We start from the raw sequence: 18,747 nt of genomic DNA on the forward strand, positions 1-18,747 counted from the left end.
CACACACGCTAACCTTGACTGGATGGAAGCGACCCCGGCCAGCGGCGGGGGCTGGACAGAGCGCGCGCGGGGTGGGGGGAGAGGGGACCCCCTCTCTGCACCGCCCAGTTCGCCCCTACCGCCTTCCCCAGGGGACCCAGGCCCGGGGCCAGGGCGCATCCCGGGCCTGCAGGGACGCAAGAACCCCGGGTGGCCACGGGGTGGGCGCAAAGGCGCGCGCAATGGCACGGAGGCGCATTGGCACGGGCGCAGGCGCGCGCGCTCGCGCATCTCCCAGGGGTGGCCTGGACTTAAAGCTGCGGGGACAGGTCCCCGGGGTTGGGGGGAGGGGGTCCCCCCGGCGGCATTACCGGTTCCAGGCGCTGCGGTGGCGGCCGGTGGAGCCCGAGCGCGAGCGCTCCCCGCGCCGGTGGCGGCTGCCGCGGTCCCGGCTGCTGCGCGCGCGGCGCGCCCGGCGCTCCCCGGGGCTGCGCGAGCGGGAGCGGGTGCGGGAGCGGCGCGCGCGGGGCTGGGCCGGGGGCGGCTCGGGGCTGGCGCTGCGGCCCCCCCGGCGGCCCCTCCTCCGGCGCGGGCTGCTGCCGCCCCGCGAGCGCTTCTTGTGCGCGCGCCGCTCCTTGCGCGCCGCCTCGTGGCCCCCGGGGTGGCGCGCCCGGCTGCGCGCGCGGGGCTGCTCGGGGGCCGCCGCCGCCGCCTCAGGCCCCGCCGCGGGCGCGTCCCGGGGGTCCCCGCCACCCCGCCGGGCGCCCCCCGCCACCGCTGCCGCTGCCGCCGCCGCCGCCCCCGGGCTGGGCTCCCGGTTGCATTTGTCTTGCTCGGAGGCGGCGCGCGCGTCCTTGCCCGGCGCGCCCGGCTCGGGGGTCCCCGCGAGAGTGGGGGGCGCGCCGGCGGGGGGCGCGGGCTTGGGGGGCGGCGGCGCGTTGTGCGGGATGCAGGCCAGCACCCCGGGGGGGCTGCGCTTCTCGGCGGGGGGCCCCGGGGCGCCCCCCTGGGGGCCAGCGGCGCGCTCCGAGGGCGGGTCGCGCGCGGGCTCGCCGGCGGCGTTGTTGGGGTTGGCGCTGGCGTTGGCGCCCGCGGCGGTGGCGTTGGCGTTGGTGTGGCCGGCGCGGGTGACGCTCTGCAGGATGTCCAGCACGGGCCGCAGCAGCAGGTCGGCGTGCGCGGCGCCCAGCTCGGCGGCCGGGCCGTGCGGGTCGGCCGCCTGCTTGCTGAGCAGGATGGACAGCAGGCGCCCGCGCAGCGCGCGCTCCCGCCGCTGCAGCCCCAGCGCGCGCTCCTTCTCCTCCTCCACGCGCCGCAGCTCGGCCGCCTGCACGCGCCGCCGCTCCTCCAGCTGCTGCCGCCGCTGCTGCTCGTCCCGCCGCTCCTGCTCCTGCTGCTTCACGGCCTGCGCGCGCGCGGGGACACGGAGGGTGCGTGGGGACACGGGCACGGCCCCAGGCACACCCCTGGCACAGCGCACGACAGCCCACCTGGTCACTCTCCCGAGGGAACAGGGTCCCCAGACCCTCCCCGGGCGGCACAGGGTCCCCCGGACCCTCTCCAGATGGCACAGGGTCCCCCAGACCCTCTCCAGATGGCACAGGGTCCCCCGGACCCTCTCCAGATGGCACAGGGTCCCCCAGACCCTCTCCAGATGGCACAGGGTCCCCCAGACCCTCCCCGGGTGGCACAGAGTCCCCCAGACCCTCCCCGGGTGGCACAGTCCCCCAGACCCTCTCCAGATGGCACAGGGTCCCCCAGACCCTCTCCAGATGGCACAGGGTCCCCCAGACCCTCTCCAGATGGCACAGGGTCCCCCAGACCTTCTCCAGATGGCACAGGGTCCCCCAGACCCTCTCCAGATGGCACAGGGTCCCCCAGACCCTCTCCAGATGGCACAGGGTCCCCTAGACCCTCCCCGGGCGGCACAGGGTCCCCCAGACCCTCTCCAGATGGCACAGAGTCCCCCGGACCCTCTCCAGATGGCACAGGGTCCCCCAGACCCTCCCCGGGCGGCACAGGGTCCCCGGGCCCTCTCCAGATGGCACAGGGTCCCCCGAACCCTCTCCAGATGGCACAGGGTCCCCCGGACCCTCTCCAGATGGCACAGGGTCCCCCGGACCCTCCCCGGGCGGCACAGGGTCCCCCGGACCCTCTCCAGATGGCACAGGGTCCCCCAGACCCTCCCCGGGCGGCACAGGGTCCCCCAGACCCTCCCCGGGCGGCACAGGGTCCCCCAGACCCTCTCCAGATGGCACAGGATCCCTCAGACCCTCCCCGGGCGGCACAGACCCTCCCCCTGACCCAGGGCCCGGGTGCATGTCTGCGCCCCAGCCCGCACAGCAAGGAGAAGGCGGGGCCAGGGTGAGCAGGATGGGGGCGGGGCCAGGAGGATGGGCGGGGCCAGGAAAGGAAGCGGGGAGGGAGGATGTGTGGACAGGGCAGGGTCACGGACAGGGAGGCCCGGGTGGAGGACAGAGGCCGAGGGGCAGAGCAAGGAGGGCAGCGGAGGCCAGGGTAGAGAAGGGGTGGGCACTGGACAGGGTCATGGACAGAAGGGCGGGGCAAGGCGGGTGTGGGCGGGGCCATGGGACAGGCGGGGCCAGGGCAGCACAGGAGGGCGGGAACATGGGGCGGGGGCGGGGCCAGGCGGGCATGGGCGGGGCCAGGAGCAGAGACTTGGCAGTCAGCGTATATCGGGGCGGAGCCAGAATATGGGCCGGTACAGGCAGGTAGGCGGGGGCCAGAGGTCGACATGGACAGGGTGGGGGGCAGCATGGGAGGGGTCAGCTGGCAGGGCAGGGCCAGCGAACAGCGGGAGCGGGGTGGAGCCAGGCGAGAGGGACAGGGACAGGCAGGAGGGACGGGGCCAGAGGGCAGCAGGGGTGTTTCTGGGAGGGTGGAGGCGGGGCCAAAAGGCAGAATGGGCGGAGTCCAGCAGCTGTGGGCGGGGCAGGGGTGCATGTGTGGGACTACAGGCTGAGCCAGGACAGAGGCAGAGCTGGAGGGCGGGGCCAAGCAGCTGTGGGCGGGGCCAGAGGGCGTGTGAGACCGGCATGGGCGGGGCCTGCAAGAGCAGATGGGGTGGAAGGGCTGAGCTGGCCGGACGAGGCCGGTGTGGGGGGGAGGGCTGAGTGGGCGGGGCACCGCGGGAGGACGTCTTGGGCGGGGCCAAGCGGCTGTGGGCGGGGCCAGCATGTAAGGCTGGCGTGAGCGAGGTGGGCGAGACAAGTGGGCGGGGCCAAGCCGAGTGGACAAGGCCGTGTGGGAGGGCAGGTATGGGCAGGGCAAGGGGTGTGGGTGTAGTGGGCGGGGCCAAGTGGCTATGGGGGGGCCAGATGGCGAGTGAGGGCAGTGGGTGGGGCGAGGCCAGTTTAGTGGGCGGGCCTGGGTGCAGACTGCAGGGCGGCGGCAGGTGTGGGTGGGGCAGAGGCAGGTTTGGGCAGAGCCAGGCGCAGTGGGCGGGGCGGTGGCAGGAGTGGGTGGGGCCGAGCGCAGTGGGCGGGACAGAGGCAGGTGTGGGCGGAACCAGGCAGTGGGCGGGCCAGATGCAGTTGTGGGCAAGGCTGGGCACAGTAGATGTGGCAGAGGCAGGTGCAGGTGTAGGTGGGGCTGGGCACAGTGGGCGGGGTGAAGGCAGGTGTGGGCGGAACCAGGAGCAGTGGGCGGGACGGAGGTGTGGGTCGGGCCAGCCAGTGGGCAGGGCAGAGGGAGGTGTGGGTGGGTCCAGGAACAGTGGGCAGGGCAGAGGGAGGTATGGGCAGAACCAGGCAGTGATCGGGGTGGAGGGAGGGCAGGGGTGGGTCTGTGTGGGTGTGGGCGGGGCGGAGGGAGGTGTGGGTGGGGCCAGGCAGTGGGCAGGGCGGAGGCAGGTGTGGGTGGAACGAGGCACAGTAGGCGAGGCAGAGGGAGGTGTGGGTGGGGCCAGGCACAGTAGGCGGGGCCGGGGTGTGGGTGGGGCCAGGCAGTGGGCAGGGTGGAGGCAGGTGTGGGTGGAACGAGGCACAGTAGGCGGGGCAGAGGGAGGTGTGGGTGGGGCCAGGCACAGTAGGTGGGGTGGAGGCATGTGTGGGCAGAGCCAGGCACAGTGGGCGGGGCGGAGGCAGGTGTGGGCGGAGCCAGGCAGTGGGCGGGGCAGAGGGAGGTGTGGGTGGGGCCAGGAACAGTTGGCGGGGCGGTGTGGGCGGAGCCAGGCAGTGGGCGGGGCAGAGGGAGGTGTGGGCGACCAGGCACAGTGGGAGGGGCGGAGGGAGGTGTGGTTGGGGCCAGGCAAGTGGGCGGGGCACAGGAGGTGTGGGCGGAGCAGAGGGAGGTGTGGGTGGGTCCAGGCAGTGGGCCGGGCAGAGGGAGTTTTCCGTGGGGCCAGGCAAGTAGGCGGGGTGGTATGGGTGGAGCCAGGCAGTGGGCGGGGCGGATGGAGGTGTGGGTGGGATGGAGGTGTGGGCGGGGCCAGGCAGTGGGCTGGGCGGAGGCAGTGGACAGTGAGCGGGGCGGAGGTGTGGGTGGAGCAGAGGCGGTGTGGGCGGGGCAGAGGGCGGCGTGGGCGGGGCCAGGCACCGTGGGCGGGGCGGAGGCAGGGCACCGTGGGCGGGGCGGAGGCGGGGAGAGTGGGCGGGGCAGAGCCGGTGTGGGCGGGGCGGAGGCGGGGAGAGTGGGCGGGGCGGAGGCAGGGCACAGTGGGCGGGGCGGAGGCGGGGAGAGTGGGCGGGGCAGAGGCAGGGCACAGTGGGCGGGGCGGAGGCGGGGAGAGTGGGCTGAGCAGAGGGCTGCGTGGGCGGGGCGGTGGCAGGGGACAGTGGGTGGGGCGGAGGCGGGGAGAGTGGGCGGAGCAGAGGCGCCGTGGGCGGGGCCTAGCAGGGCACAGTGGGCGGGGCGGAGGCGGGGAGAGTGGGCGGGGCAGAGCCGGTGTGGGCGGGGCGGAGGCGGGGAGAGTGGGCGGAGCAGAGGCGCCGTGGGCGGGGCCTAGCAGGGCACAGTGGGCGGGGCGGAGGCGGGAAGAGTGGGCGGGGCAGAGCCGGTGTGGGCGGGGCGGAGGCGGGGAGTGGGCGGGGCAGAGGCGCCGTGGGCGGGGCCAGCGGGCGGGGCGCTTGCTCGTACCTTGGCGCGGCTGAGCAGCTCGGCCACGAGGCGGATGGACTGCAGGTTGCGCTGGGCCAGCAGCAGCTTGCGCTCCTCCAGGCGGATCTTCTCGTGCAGCTGCCGCTGCTCGCGCGCCTGCAGCCGGTCCAGCTGCTTCTGGCTGCGCCGCTGCTCGCGCTGCCGCTGCCGCTGCTCCCGCCGCCGCAGCTTCTCCTCGCGCCGCCGCTCCCGCTCCTGCTCCTCCAGCTCCTTCTGCTTCCTAAGGGCGGGCGAGGCCGCTGGGCGCCGGGCCGGCACACGCACGCACGGACACACACACACACACACGGACACACACACACACACGGACACACACATACGGACACACACACGGACACACACACACGGACACACACACACACGGACACACACATACGGACACACACACGGACACACACACGGACACACACACACGGACACACACACACACGGACACACACACACGGACACAGGTGGGCGCCGGGCCGACACGCACACACACGGACACACACACACACGCACACGGCACGCACCGGGCGGGGACCCCAGACCAATACCAGACACACACAGAGGCAGACACACTAATATGGGCACATTCCCCCCACACACACACACACACACAGACACACCAGACAGACGGACACCAGACAGATGGACACACACACACACACACACACACAGCGGGCACTGTGAAGGACACTCCAGACACACAGACACCAGACACATGGACAAACACACACACACACACAAGCATACACACGGCAGGCTCAGGGCTGCGGACCCCAGACAGATGGACACACAGACACACACGCACGCACACACAGCAGGCACAGGCGGGCATGGAGGCGGGCATAGACAGCAGACACACAGACAGACACGAACATGGACACACACACCAGACAGACAACAGACAGACGAACAGACACCAGACAGATGGACAGAGATGGACAGAGACACACAGAGACACACACACGGCTGACACAAACACCACAAAGATAGACACAGACACACACACACACACAGACACACACACGGCGGGCCCAGGGCAGGCGACCCCAGACACCAGACAGATGGACAGAGACACACACACACACAGCTGACACAAACACCACACAGATAGACACAGACACACACACACACACACAGACACGGTGGGCACAGGGCAGGGGACCCTAGACAGAGACGGCAGACAGACGGACACACAGACATACAAACACAGACACAATGCGTACAGACACATGTGAGCGCACACACACACACACACACACACACACACACAGAGCAGACGGTCAGAACAGCACGTGGCAGTGCGGTGCCCGGCTGGCCAGCCCCCAGCGGCACACAGAGGGCGGGCAGGGGCCCAGCAGAAGGCGGGCAGCCCTGACTGGGGCCGGGGGGGGGGGGGGGCGGAGGACGCAGGGCCCCGGGGCCCAGGGGCTCGGGGGGGCCTGACCCGTGGCCGCCCCCACGGCCGGGACCCCATGGCCCAGGCGCACGCACACACACCAAGGCCACCCAGGCGGGGGCGCTGCCCCCAGGACACACACTCAGGCCGGGCGGCCGTCCACAGCCCCGGGACCCGGGTCCGCCCAGGAGGGGACCCACCCCCGTCCCAGAGACAGGTGGGGCACAGGGCAGCGTGGGCAGGGGCCAGGAGACCACAGCCAGCCTCAGGGGGCAGGACACACACACAGACACACACACACACACTGGTGTACAGCAGGACACACACACACTGGTGTACAGCAGGACACACACACACTGGTGTACAGCAGGACACACACACACACTGGTGTACAGCAGGACTCACACACACAGGTGTACAGGAGGACACACACACACTAGTGTACAACAGGACACACACAGAGGTATAACAGCAGGACACACACACGGGTGTACAGCAGGACACACACACACACTGGTGTACAGCAGGACACACACAGGTGTACAGCAGGACACACATTGGTGTACAGTAGGACACACACATAGGTGTAACAGCAGGACACACACACGCACATACGCACAGACACACACAGGTGTACAGAGGACATGCGCACACACACACAGACAGATGTACAGCAAGACACACACACAGGCACACAGTATGAAATGCAGACACACACACACAGGCACACAGTATGAAATGCAGACACACACAAGCGCATAGCAGGACACGCACACACACAGGACACATGCACAGGCACACAGCATGACATACAGACAAACAGGAGCACACACAGAAACATACACACAGACACACAAGCACACAGCATGACATGCAGACACAAACATAGGCACAGAGCAGGACACGCACACACAGACGTGCACACAGCAGGACACACAGACACACACCACACACCATGAACACACCATCACATGCAGACACCCAGGGGACCCCCGTCAGCAGACACACGGGTGCGGGCCAGGGACGAGGACACGGGCACAGGGACGGATGCACAGGCTCAGCGTCCAGACACAGCCTGCCCTGTGGGGAACCATCCGGAAGGTTCCGGAAGGTTCTGGCAGGTTTGGTGTAGGGTATGAGACTGCTTATAGGGGCCACATGACCATTTCTTTTTTTTTTTTTTTTTTTTTTTTGCTTTTTGGGTCACACCTGGCGATGCACAGGGGTCCCTCCTGGCTCTGCACTCAGGAATCACCCCTGGCGGTGCTCAGGGGACCATATGGGATGCTGGGATTCGAACTCGGGTCGGCCGCGTGCAAGGCAAATGCCCTACCCACTGTGCTATTGCTCCAGCCCCCACATGACCATTTCTTGGGGCACCCAGAGCAAGAGACGCCGAAGAGAGACACAGATACACACTTGCACACACAGACACACAAACATACACACACACACACAAGTACACAGTATGAAATGCACAGACACACACAGGTGCACAGCAGGACAGGTGCATGGTAGGACAAGGACACACACACACAGGACACACACACAAAGGACACACAGAGGATTCACACACAGCCACAGAGCATAACGAACACAGACAAACAAGAACACACACAAAGACACAGACTCACACATAGGCACACAGCATGACAGGCAGAGACAAACACAGGCGCTGAGCAGGACACGCACGCGCGCGCACACACACACACACAGCATGAACACACTAGCACACGCAGACACCCTAGGGATCCCCGTCAACAGATACACGGGCATAGCCAGAACTGAGGACACGGCACAGGGACAGACGCAGCGTGCTCTGTGGAGAACCATCTGGAAGGTTCCGGAAGGTTCCGGAAAGTTCCGGCGGGTTTGGTGTGGGGCACGAGACCATTTCCCGGGGCCACGTGACCGTTTCCTGGGGCCCTCAGAGCAGGAAATGCCCGGAGACACAGACACAGAGACACACACACACACACGCGCGCGCGCACACACAGCCACCCGCGCGCAGACGCCCCGCGTGCACGCACGTCTCCTGCGCCCGCCGCCGCTCCTCGGCCTCCTTCTCGCGCCGCTTCTGCTCCTCGCGCTGCTGCTCCAGCTCCTGCAGCTTCTGGCGCTCCAGCTGCCGCTTCCGGATGGACGCGTCGCTCAGGTGCTTGGTGGAGTCGAAGGACACCTGCGGCACGGCGGGAGGGCGGGACGGTGGGCACGGGGACGGGGATGCCCAGACCCAGGACCACCCTGCCCGCCCGCCCCGACACCAGGGCCCACGGCGGCTCCCAGCACGGACGGACACACACACACACACACACACACACACACACACACACACCCCATACACACCCTAGTTCCTAAGGCCGGGGCGGCTCCCAGGATGGACACACACCACACACAGACACACCACACACATACACATACACACACACACATACACACACATTCCAGCTCCTAGGGCTGGGGTGGCTCCCAGGACGGACACACACCAAACACACACACACACACACACACACACACACACACACACACACACACACACACCGGCTCCTGAGCCTGGACGCACGGGGGGAATCTTCTGCGCCTCGTAGCAGAGTCCCGGAAGGAACCCCGTGCGTCCCCGCTCCTGCACACACACACACACACACACACACACACATATCCCAGCTCCTTGGGCTGGGGTGGATCCCAGGACACACAGAGCCCACACACACCCCGGCTCCTAGGATGGGTACACAACACACACACACACACACACACACACACACACACACACACACACACACCGGCTCCTGAGCCTGGATGCATGGGGGTCTTTGGCTCCTCGGAGCAGAGTCCCGGAAGGGACCCCCGTGCGTCCCCCGCCCCCGCACACACACACACACCCACACACCCACCTTGATGTTGCAGGCCACGGCCTTGCCGTCCTCGCCCTTGAACATGAGCTTCATGCCGCGCAGGGCGCTCATGGCCTGGATGAAGCCGGCGTACTCGCGGTACTGCACGTAGGCCTCGAAGTTGAGGTGCCCGCCGAAGCTGAAGGTGTGGAAGCTGCGGCCCGTCATCTCCTCGCGGTACGGGTCCAGCATGGGGATGTCCACGTGCCGGATGGCCCCGAACCTCTCGAACACCTGCACCAGCACCCGCTCGCTCGGCTTCTCGGCGCTGCCCCCGGCCCCGCCACCCCCGCCGCCGCCCCCCACCACCACCACCACCACCACCGACGCCGCCGACGCCACCGCCGACGCCGCCGCCCGGCTCGCGGGCCGAGAACCACTTGACGGGCAGCCCCTCGAGGTGGATGGTGTCCGGCCGCTCGCCGGGCAGCGTCTCGTTCATGTCCCGCGCGTCGCGGAAGAAGGAGTCCCAGTCGTGGCGCGTGGGGAAGTCGAGCTTGAACTCGGCCGCGCGCACGCGCAGGGCGTCCGCGAAGCCGCTGAGCTTGATGGTCTTGCCGTCCAGGCAGGCCAGGAAGGCCTTGACGAGCGCGCGGTTCTCCACCTCGCCCTCGAAGCGGATGAAGTCCATGGTGCTCTTGGCGATGCGCAGCGTGGAGAACTGGTGGTGCTGCACCATGGCCTTGAGCCGCTCCATCACCTCCCAGTTGGAGATGGACTTGCCCGGCTGCTTCAGCTGCGGCAGCGCCACGCTGATGGTCATCTTGGTGATGGGCTTCAGGTACAGCCCCAGCGGCGCGCACAGCTCCACCGCCTCCGACGTGTCGTGCACGATGGTGGCCGCCGCCATGGCCGGGCGCGCGAGGACGAGCAGCCCGCGCGGGCACTGCGGGGGGGGGAGCACAGACAGAGGGGGGGGGGGGGTCGAGAGCGGGACCAGACAGCGGCAAAGATCCACCCCCTCCCCTGGCAGGACAGCAGGAGGGACGCGGCCCAGGCGGGGCGGGGTCTCCGGGAAGGCCGGCCCCCAAGACCCACGTGAACGGGGAGCCGGACACACACAGACACACACACACACACACAGAGACACACACACACACAACCAGGCAGGTGCACTCTTCGGAAAGCCCGGCCCCCAAGACCCACGTGGACGGGAGTGAAACCCCAGCCACACACATACACACACACACACACAAACACACTCCCAGCCCCTGCGACCCACGTGGACGGGAGCCAAACCCCAGCCGGCCACACACACAGACACACAGACACAGACACACACACACACAGACACACAGACACACACACACAGACACACAGACACACACACACACACAGACACACAGACACAGACACACACACACACAGACACACACACACACACACAGACACACAGACACACACACACACCCAAGCAGGTGGAGTCTCCAGAAAGCCCGGCCCCCAAGACCCACGTGGACAGGAGTGAAACCCCAGCCAGCCACACACACACACACACACACACACACACACAAACACACACAGAGACACATACACACACACATATACACACAGGCAGGTGGAGTCTCCAGAAAGCCGGCCCCCGCACCCACGTGGACGGGAGTGAAACCTCAGCTGGCCACACGCACGCACACACACACACACAAACACACGCCCAGCCCCTGTGACCCATGTGGACAGGAGCCAAACCCCAGCCGGACACACACACACACACACACACAGAGACACATATACACACACACACGCCCAGCCCCCACATCCACATGGATGGGAGCCAAACACACACACACACACACACACACACACACACACACACACACACACACACAGAGTCTCCCACCTGCCCACTGCCCCAGGCCACGGCCCCAGCCGTCTGCGGGCCACTGACCACCAGGCCCCGCCCAGGGCTGAGGAAGGGGCCCCTGCCAGACCCTCCCCCCACCCCTACGTCCCCTAAGGGCCCCCCACCCCGACCCCGACAGGCCCCGGGACTGACCACAGCCGATCCCACAAGTCAAGCCACAGACCCCGCGCCCAGACGAGTGTCCAAGACGGGCCGAACCCTCGGTTCCCGCCGCCCAATTCCCACCCAGGCCCCCCCAACCCCCCAGCACCCAGTCTGGGCCCCACCGAACACAGCCCGGCTCCCCAAAGCCCACCCGAGACCCCCAAACCCACCCTGAACCCCCAAACCCCAACCTGAGCCTCCAATACCTACCTGAATCCTCGAAACCCACCCCGAGTCCCCAAAACCCACCCCGAACCCCCAAAATCTAACCTGAGCTCCAAAAACCCACCCCGAGCCCCCCAAATCTACCCCGAGCTCCCAAAACCCACCCCGAGCCCCCCAAAATCTACCCCGAGCTCCCAAAACCCACCCTGAGCCTCCAAAACCCACCCCAAGCCCCCAAAACCCATCCCGAGCCTCCAAAATCTACCCCAAGCCTCCAAAACCCACCCCGAGTCCCCAAAACCCACCCCAAGCCCCCAAAAACTACCCCGAGCCCCCAAAACCCACACCAAGCCCCCAAACCCACCCTGAGCCCCCAATAACCCTGTCTCTGATCAGAGACCCCCTCAGCTACCTGCCCGAGCCCCCAGCACCTATCCTAGACCCCCAGCCTGGGCCCCCATGCCCACCCCCTATGCAGAGACCCCAGCACGCACGCGGGGCGCCCATACTCCAGTCCCTGGCCGCCGGAACCCCCTCCAGGACCCCCACCCCCGGCTTGGGCCCCCGGACCAGCCCGACACCCTCCCCGAGGCCCCCCAAACCCTTTGGGGCCCCCGTGTCCATCTGGGTCTCCCCGTGACTGTCCCGAGTATCCCCTCTCCCGGCCCGGGGTCCTGACCCCTGCCCTGGTCCCCTCACCCGCACCCGAGACCCCCCAGAACTACCTGGGGTCCCCGCATGCCTGACTGGGGGTCCCCAGACCTGCCCTGGGTCCCACTTCCCCACCCTGGGGACCCCCGTCACCACCCTGAGTGCCCCCATACCCCCCTGGGACCCCCTAACTCGCCTGAGTACCCGCACATCCCCCTGGGACCCCCTAACTGCCCCGAGTACCCCCATACCCCCCGAGACCCCCTCCGTCCACTCTAGGTTCCCCCTTAGCTGCCCTGGGTCCCCCCAAACCAGCCTGGGGACCCCCTGACTCACCCAAGGTCCCAGCCACACCACTCTGGGTGCCCGCACACCAGCCTGGGGACCCCCATGTTGCTCCTCGGACCCCCACACCACTGTAGAGACCCCCGTACCCACCCTAGGGACCCCCATACTCACCTATGGACCCTGCATACCTGCCTAGGGACCCCCACTCCACCCTAGGAGCCCCCAGAGCACTGTAACGACCCCCATACCACCCTAAGCACCCCCCACACCTGCCTAGGGACCCCCACACCATCCTAAGGACCCCCAGAGCACCATAGTGATCCACATACCCCCGTAGGGACCCCCCATACCTGCCTAGGAACCCCCACACCATCTAAGGACCCCCAGAGCACCAGAGTGATCCACATACCCCCGTAGGGACCCCCACACCTGCCTAGGGACCCCCACACCATCCTAAGGACCCCCAGAGCACCATAGGGATCCACATACCCCCGTAGGGACCCCCCATACCTGCCTAGGAACCCCCACACCATCTAAGGACCCCCAGAGCACCATAGTGATCCACATACCCCCGTAGGGACCCCCCCACACCTGCCTAGGGACCCCCACACCATCTAAGGACCCCCAGAGCACCATAGTGATCCACATACCCCGTAGGGACCCCCCACACCATCCTAAGGACCCCCAGAGCACCATAGTGATCCACATACCCCCGTAGGGACCCCCCATACCTGCCTAGGGACCCTCCAAACCCCCCTAAAGTCCCCCGCATATCTGCCTAGGGACCTCCTATACCATCCTAGGGACCCCCTCACCTAAAATTCCCCCATACCCACCTAGGGACCCCCATACCACCCTAGGGACCCCCATACCACCCTAACAACCTCCATGCCCCCCAGGGACCTCCATATCCACCAAGGGACCCCTCACAGAACCCTCACGGCCCCCACATTCCCTGGAGACCCCCGTAGCACCCTAACGACCCCCACACCTGCCTAAGGACCCCTAGACCAGTCTGGAGACCCCATTATCTGCTAATGATCCCCATACCCAGTCTAGGGACCCCCCATATCCGCCCAGGGACCCCCTTAGCACCCTAACGAACCCCCACACCTGCCTAAGGACCCCTAGACCAGTCTGGAGACCCCATTAACACCCTAACGACCCCCATACCCAGTCTAGGGACCCCCCATATCCACCCAGGGACCCCCTTAGCACCCTAACGACCCCCATACCTGCCTAAGGACCCCTAGACCAGTCTAGAGACCCCATTAACCCCTAACGACCCCCATACCCAGTCTAGGGACCCCCCATATCCGCCCAGGGACCCCCTTAGCACCCTAACGACCCCCACACCTGCCTAAGAACCGCTATACCAGCCGAGGAACCCCGTATGCCATCCTAGGGACCCCCCATACCTGCCCAGGGACCCCCCTAGCACCCTAACGACCCCCATACCCGCCTAGGGACCCCCCATACCTGCTTAGGGACCCCCCCGGCACCCTAACAGCCCCCCATGCCCCCCTGGAGACCCCCCAGAGCCCCCTAATGACCCCGAATACGCGCCTAGGGAACCCCCAAACCCTACCGACCCCCATGCCCCCTGGAAACCCCCCAGAGCCCCCTAACAACCCCTAATACGTGCCTAGGGACCCCCCATACCCGCCTAGGGACCCCCCCAGCACCCTAACAGCCCCCCATGTCCCCCTGGAGACCCCCCAGAGCCCCCTAACAACCCCGCATACCCGCCTAGGGACCCCCATACCCGCCTATGGACCCCCCAAACCCACCTAGGGACCCCCCCATAGCAGCTTAGGGACCCCCCCGGCACCCTAACGACCCCCCATGCCCCCCTGGAGACCCCCCAGAGCCCCCTAACGACCCCGAATACCCGCCTAGGGACCCCCATACCCACCTAGGGACCCCCGTGGCACCCAAACGACCCCCGTACCCAGTCTAGGGACCCCCCCATACCCGCTTAGGGATCCCCCTCAGCATCCTAACGACCCCCCACACCCCCTGGGACTCCCCAGAGCCCCATAATGACCCCGAATATGCGCCTAGGGACCCCCATACCCGCCCAGGGACCCCCCAAACCCGCCTAAGGACCCCCGTGGCACCCAAACGACCCCCATACCCAGTCTAGGGACCCCCCATACCTGCCTAGGGACCCCCGTGGCACCCAAACGACCCCCATACCCAGTCTAGGGACCCCCCATACCCGCCTAAGGACCCCCGTGGCACCCAAACGACCCCCGTACCCAGTCTAGGAACCCCCCATACCCACCTAGGAACCTCCCCATAGCAGCTTAGGGACCCCCCCCCGCACCCTAACGACCCCAGTACCCAGGGTAGGGACCCCCCATACCCGCTTAGGGACCCCCCCCAGCACCCTAACGACCCCAGTACCCAGTGTAGGGACCCCCCATACCCGCTTAGGGACCCCCCCAGCACCCTAACGGCCCCCCATGCCCCCCTGGAGACCCCCCAGAGCCCCCTAACGACCCCGAGTACGCGCCTAGGGACCCCCCATACACGCCTAGGGACCCCCGTGGCACCCAAACGACCCCCGTACCCAGTCTAGGGACCCCCCCCATACCCACCTAGGAACCTCCCCATAGCAGCTTAGGGACCCCCCCCGGCACCCTAACGACCCCAGTACCCAGTGTACGGACCCCCCATACCCGCTTAGGGACCCCCCCAGCACCCTAACGGCCCCCCATGCCCCCCTGGAGACCCCCCAGAGCCCCCTAACGACCCCGAGTACGCGCCTAGGGACCCCCATACCCGCCTAGGGACCCCCCCATATCAGCTTAGGGACCCCCCAAACCCGCCTAGGGACACCGCGGCACCCTAACGACCCCCCATGCTCCCCTGGAGACCCCCCAGGGCCCCCTAACGACCCCGCATACCCGCCTAGGGACCCACCAAAGCCGCCTAGGGACCCCCCAAACCCACCTAGGGACCCCCCAAACCCGCTAGAGACCCCCGGCACCCTAACGACCCCCATGCCCCACTGGAGACCCCCCAGGGCCCCCTAACGACCCCGCATACCCGCCTAGGGACCCCCCATACCCCACCTAGGGACCCCCCATACCCACCTAGGGACCCCCCATACCCACCTAGGACCCCCGTGGCACCCAAACGACCCCAATACCCAGTCTAGGGAACCCCCATACCCGCCTAGGGACCCCCGTGGCACCCAAACGACTCCCGTACCCAGTCTAGGGACCCCCCATACCCGCCTAGGGACCCCCCATGCCCGCCTAGGGACCCCCATACCCGCCTAGGGACCCCCCAAAGCCGCCTAAGGCCCCCCCGGCACCCTAACGACCCCCCCATGCCCCCCTGGAGACCCCCCCAGGGTCCCCTAACGACCCCGCATACCCGCCTAGGGACCCCCCCCACCCGCCCAGGGCCCCCCGCCCCGCCCCCCGCCCCGCCCCCCGCGCCGCCCCCCTACTCACCGGCGCGGGGTCGCCCGCCGCCCGCCCGGCCCCGCTCCGCGTCCCCCGACGCCCGCGGCCGCCCCGACGCCGCCCGCCCGTGACGCGCTTCCGCTTCCGGCGCCGGGAGCCGCGGCCGCGCGCCGCCCCCGCCCCCCGCCCCCCGCTCCCGGCCCCGCGCCGCCCGGGCCCGCCCCCGGGGCGGGACTTCCGCCGCGCACCGCCGCCCGATTCCTCGGCGCGGGCCCCCGGGGCGGGACTTCCGCCGCGCGCCGCCGCCGCCCGATACCCCCGCGCCGCCGGGGCCCGCCCCCGGGGCGGGACTTGCGCCGCGCGCCGCCCGCCCGATTGCTCCGCGCCGTCCCCGGGGCGGGACTTCCGCCGCGCGTCGCCTTCCGATTCGCCCTCACCCGCCTAGGCCCGCCTTTGGGGCGGGACTTCCGCCTAGCGCCGCCCGCGGGGCCAGGACGGGGAGGCGGGGCGGGGGGGGGAAACCAGGCCCGACGCAGCGCGCACTGCGCCTGCGCCAACTCCAGGCCGCCCCGCCCCGCCCCCTCCCTGCAGCGCGCTGGCCTCTGGCGTCCAGCTTGACCCTTCCGCAGGCCGCACCTGCAGCAGCTCTGCTGTCCACACGGTGCAGCGCCGGCACAGCCTCCCCGGCGGGCAGGCGCAGGGCGTATCGATTATCGATCTTCCCGCCCATTTATCGATTGATCGATTGATCGATTGATTGATTGATCGATTGATTGGAACTCGGGGGCTGATAAACTGACCTCATGCAGCCCCCGATTTGGCGTGTTTGCATGGGCCGGGGGGGTCAGGGGCGCTCAGCTTGGCGTGTCGGCGTCACATGTCATTCCCCTGATATTAGGTGCAATTGTGGCATTATTGTTGCACAGTAAAAATAAAAATAATTATTATAATTATTATTATTATATAATATAATAACATAATAATAATAATTCCGGTGATGCAATTGTTGTGCATAATAATACAGATTAGGCAATCGCTGTGCAAAAATCATAACGCATATTGTGTGACTGTTCCACAATAATAACCATGGATAATAATAATAATAATAATAATAATTACACAATTACTGGTGCCCGCTCGAAGACATCACAATAATAATTCCGGTGATGCAATTGTTGTGCATAATAACAGATTACACAACTGCTGTGCAAAAATCATAACGCATATTGTGTGATGGTTCCACGATAATAATCATGAATAATAATAATAATAATAATTACACAATTACTGGTGCCCGCTCGGGCACATCGATGAGCAACGGGATGACTAATAATCATCATCACAATAATAATTCCGGTGATGCAATTGTTGTGCATAATAATACAGATTACACAACCGCTGTGCAAAAATCATAACGCATATTGGGTGATGGTTCCACAATAATAATCATGGATAATAATAATAATAATAATAATAATTGCACAATTACTGGTGCCCGCTCGAACACATCGATGAGCAACGGGATGACTAATAATCATCATCATCACCATAATAATTCCGGTGATGCAATTGTTGTGCATGATAACACAGATTACGCAATCGCTGTGCAAAAATCATAACGCATATTGTGTGACTGTTCCACGATAATAATCATGGATAATAATAATAATAATAATTGCACAACTACTGGTGCCCGCTCGAACACATCGATGAGCAACGGAATGACAGTAATAATCATCATCATCACAATAATAATTCTGATGATGCAATTGTTGTGCATAATAACAGATTACGCAACTGCTGTGCAAAAATCATAACGCATATTGTGTGATGGTTCTATGATAATAATCATGGGTAATAATAATAATAATAATAATAATAATTACACAATTACTGGTGCCCGCTCGAACACATCGATGAGCAACAGGATGACTAATAATCATCATCATCACAATAATAATTCCGGTGATGCAATTGTTGTGCATGATAACACAGATTATGCAATCGCTGTGCAAAAATCATAACGCATATTGTGTGATGGTTCCACGATAATAATCATGGGTAATAATAATAATAATAATAATTACACAATTACTGGTGCCCGCTCGAACACATCACAATAATAATTCCGGTGATGCAATTGTTGTGCATGATAACACAGATTATGCAACTGCTGTGCAAAAATCATAATGCATATTGTGTGATGGTTCCACAATAATAATCATGGATAATAATAATAATAATAGTAATAATTACACAATTACTGGTGCCCGCTCGAACACATCGATGAGCAACGGGATGACTAATAATCATCATCATCACAATAATAATTCCGGTGATGCAATTGTTGTGCATGATAACAGATTACACAATCGCTGTGCAAAAATCATAACGCATATTGTGTGACTGTTCCACAATAATAACCATGGATAATAATAATAATAATAATAATAATAATTACACAATTACTGATGCCCGCTCGAACACATCGATGAGCAACGGGATGACAGTGACGGTGACGGAGACAATTACCTCTCTGCATAATTGCACGTTACACAATTGTTATTGCATAGCCTGCGGTTCTACCTAAGGGTGCATCTCACTACGCAGCTGTGCGTAAAAATGCTCATTGTGCATCACGCATCACAATAATCCATATTGGGCAATTATTATTATTTTATTATTATCATTCCATCATCATCATTATTATTACAATTATTATTACAATTATTATTCCATCACAACAATGCATATTGTACAAGTTTGCACCTTACACAACAATCGCATATTAGTTGCGTATTATGCCATCGGGAGCGACAGCCCAGCGGGGAGGGCGTGGCC

At 64.5% G+C, this 18,747-nt stretch overlaps 1 protein-coding gene across 1 annotated transcript; it reads right to left on the bottom strand.

Moving 5' to 3' along the window:
* Positions 1-213: 213 nt before the first annotated feature.
* Positions 214-16,060, bottom strand: AKAP17A (A-kinase anchoring protein 17A). Its single transcript, XM_055123603.1, has 6 exons — positions 15,955-16,060; positions 9,725-10,261; positions 9,376-9,636; positions 8,512-8,660; positions 5,077-5,317; positions 214-1,384 (listed from the first exon to the last, which is right to left on the bottom strand). Exons 2-6 carry the CDS (start codon positions 10,223-10,225, stop codon positions 347-349), a joined length of 2,190 nt encoding a protein of 729 aa, XP_054979578.1. The 5' UTR covers positions 10,226-10,261; positions 15,955-16,060; the 3' UTR covers positions 214-346.
* Positions 16,061-18,747: the final 2,687 nt, after the last annotated feature.

The sequence above is a fragment of the Sorex araneus genome, unplaced genomic scaffold (genome assembly GCF_027595985.1).
Source record: "Sorex araneus isolate mSorAra2 unplaced genomic scaffold, mSorAra2.pri scaffold_167, whole genome shotgun sequence".
NCBI lineage: Eukaryota > Metazoa > Chordata > Mammalia > Eulipotyphla > Soricidae > Sorex > Sorex araneus.

Coding starts and splice junctions, on each gene's coding strand:
- AKAP17A (XM_055123603.1), bottom strand. CDS start 10,225: ATGGCGGCGGCCACCATCGTGCACGACACGTCGGAGGCGGTGGAGCTG. Junction 8,661..9,375: donor CCGTGGCCTGCAACATCAAG/GTGGGTGTGTGG, acceptor GCCGTGCCGCAG/GTGTCCTTCGACTCCACCAA. Junction 5,318..8,511: donor CGGCGGCGGGCGCAGGAGAC/GTGCGTGCACGC, acceptor GCCCGCCCTTAG/GAAGCAGAAGGAGCTGGAGG.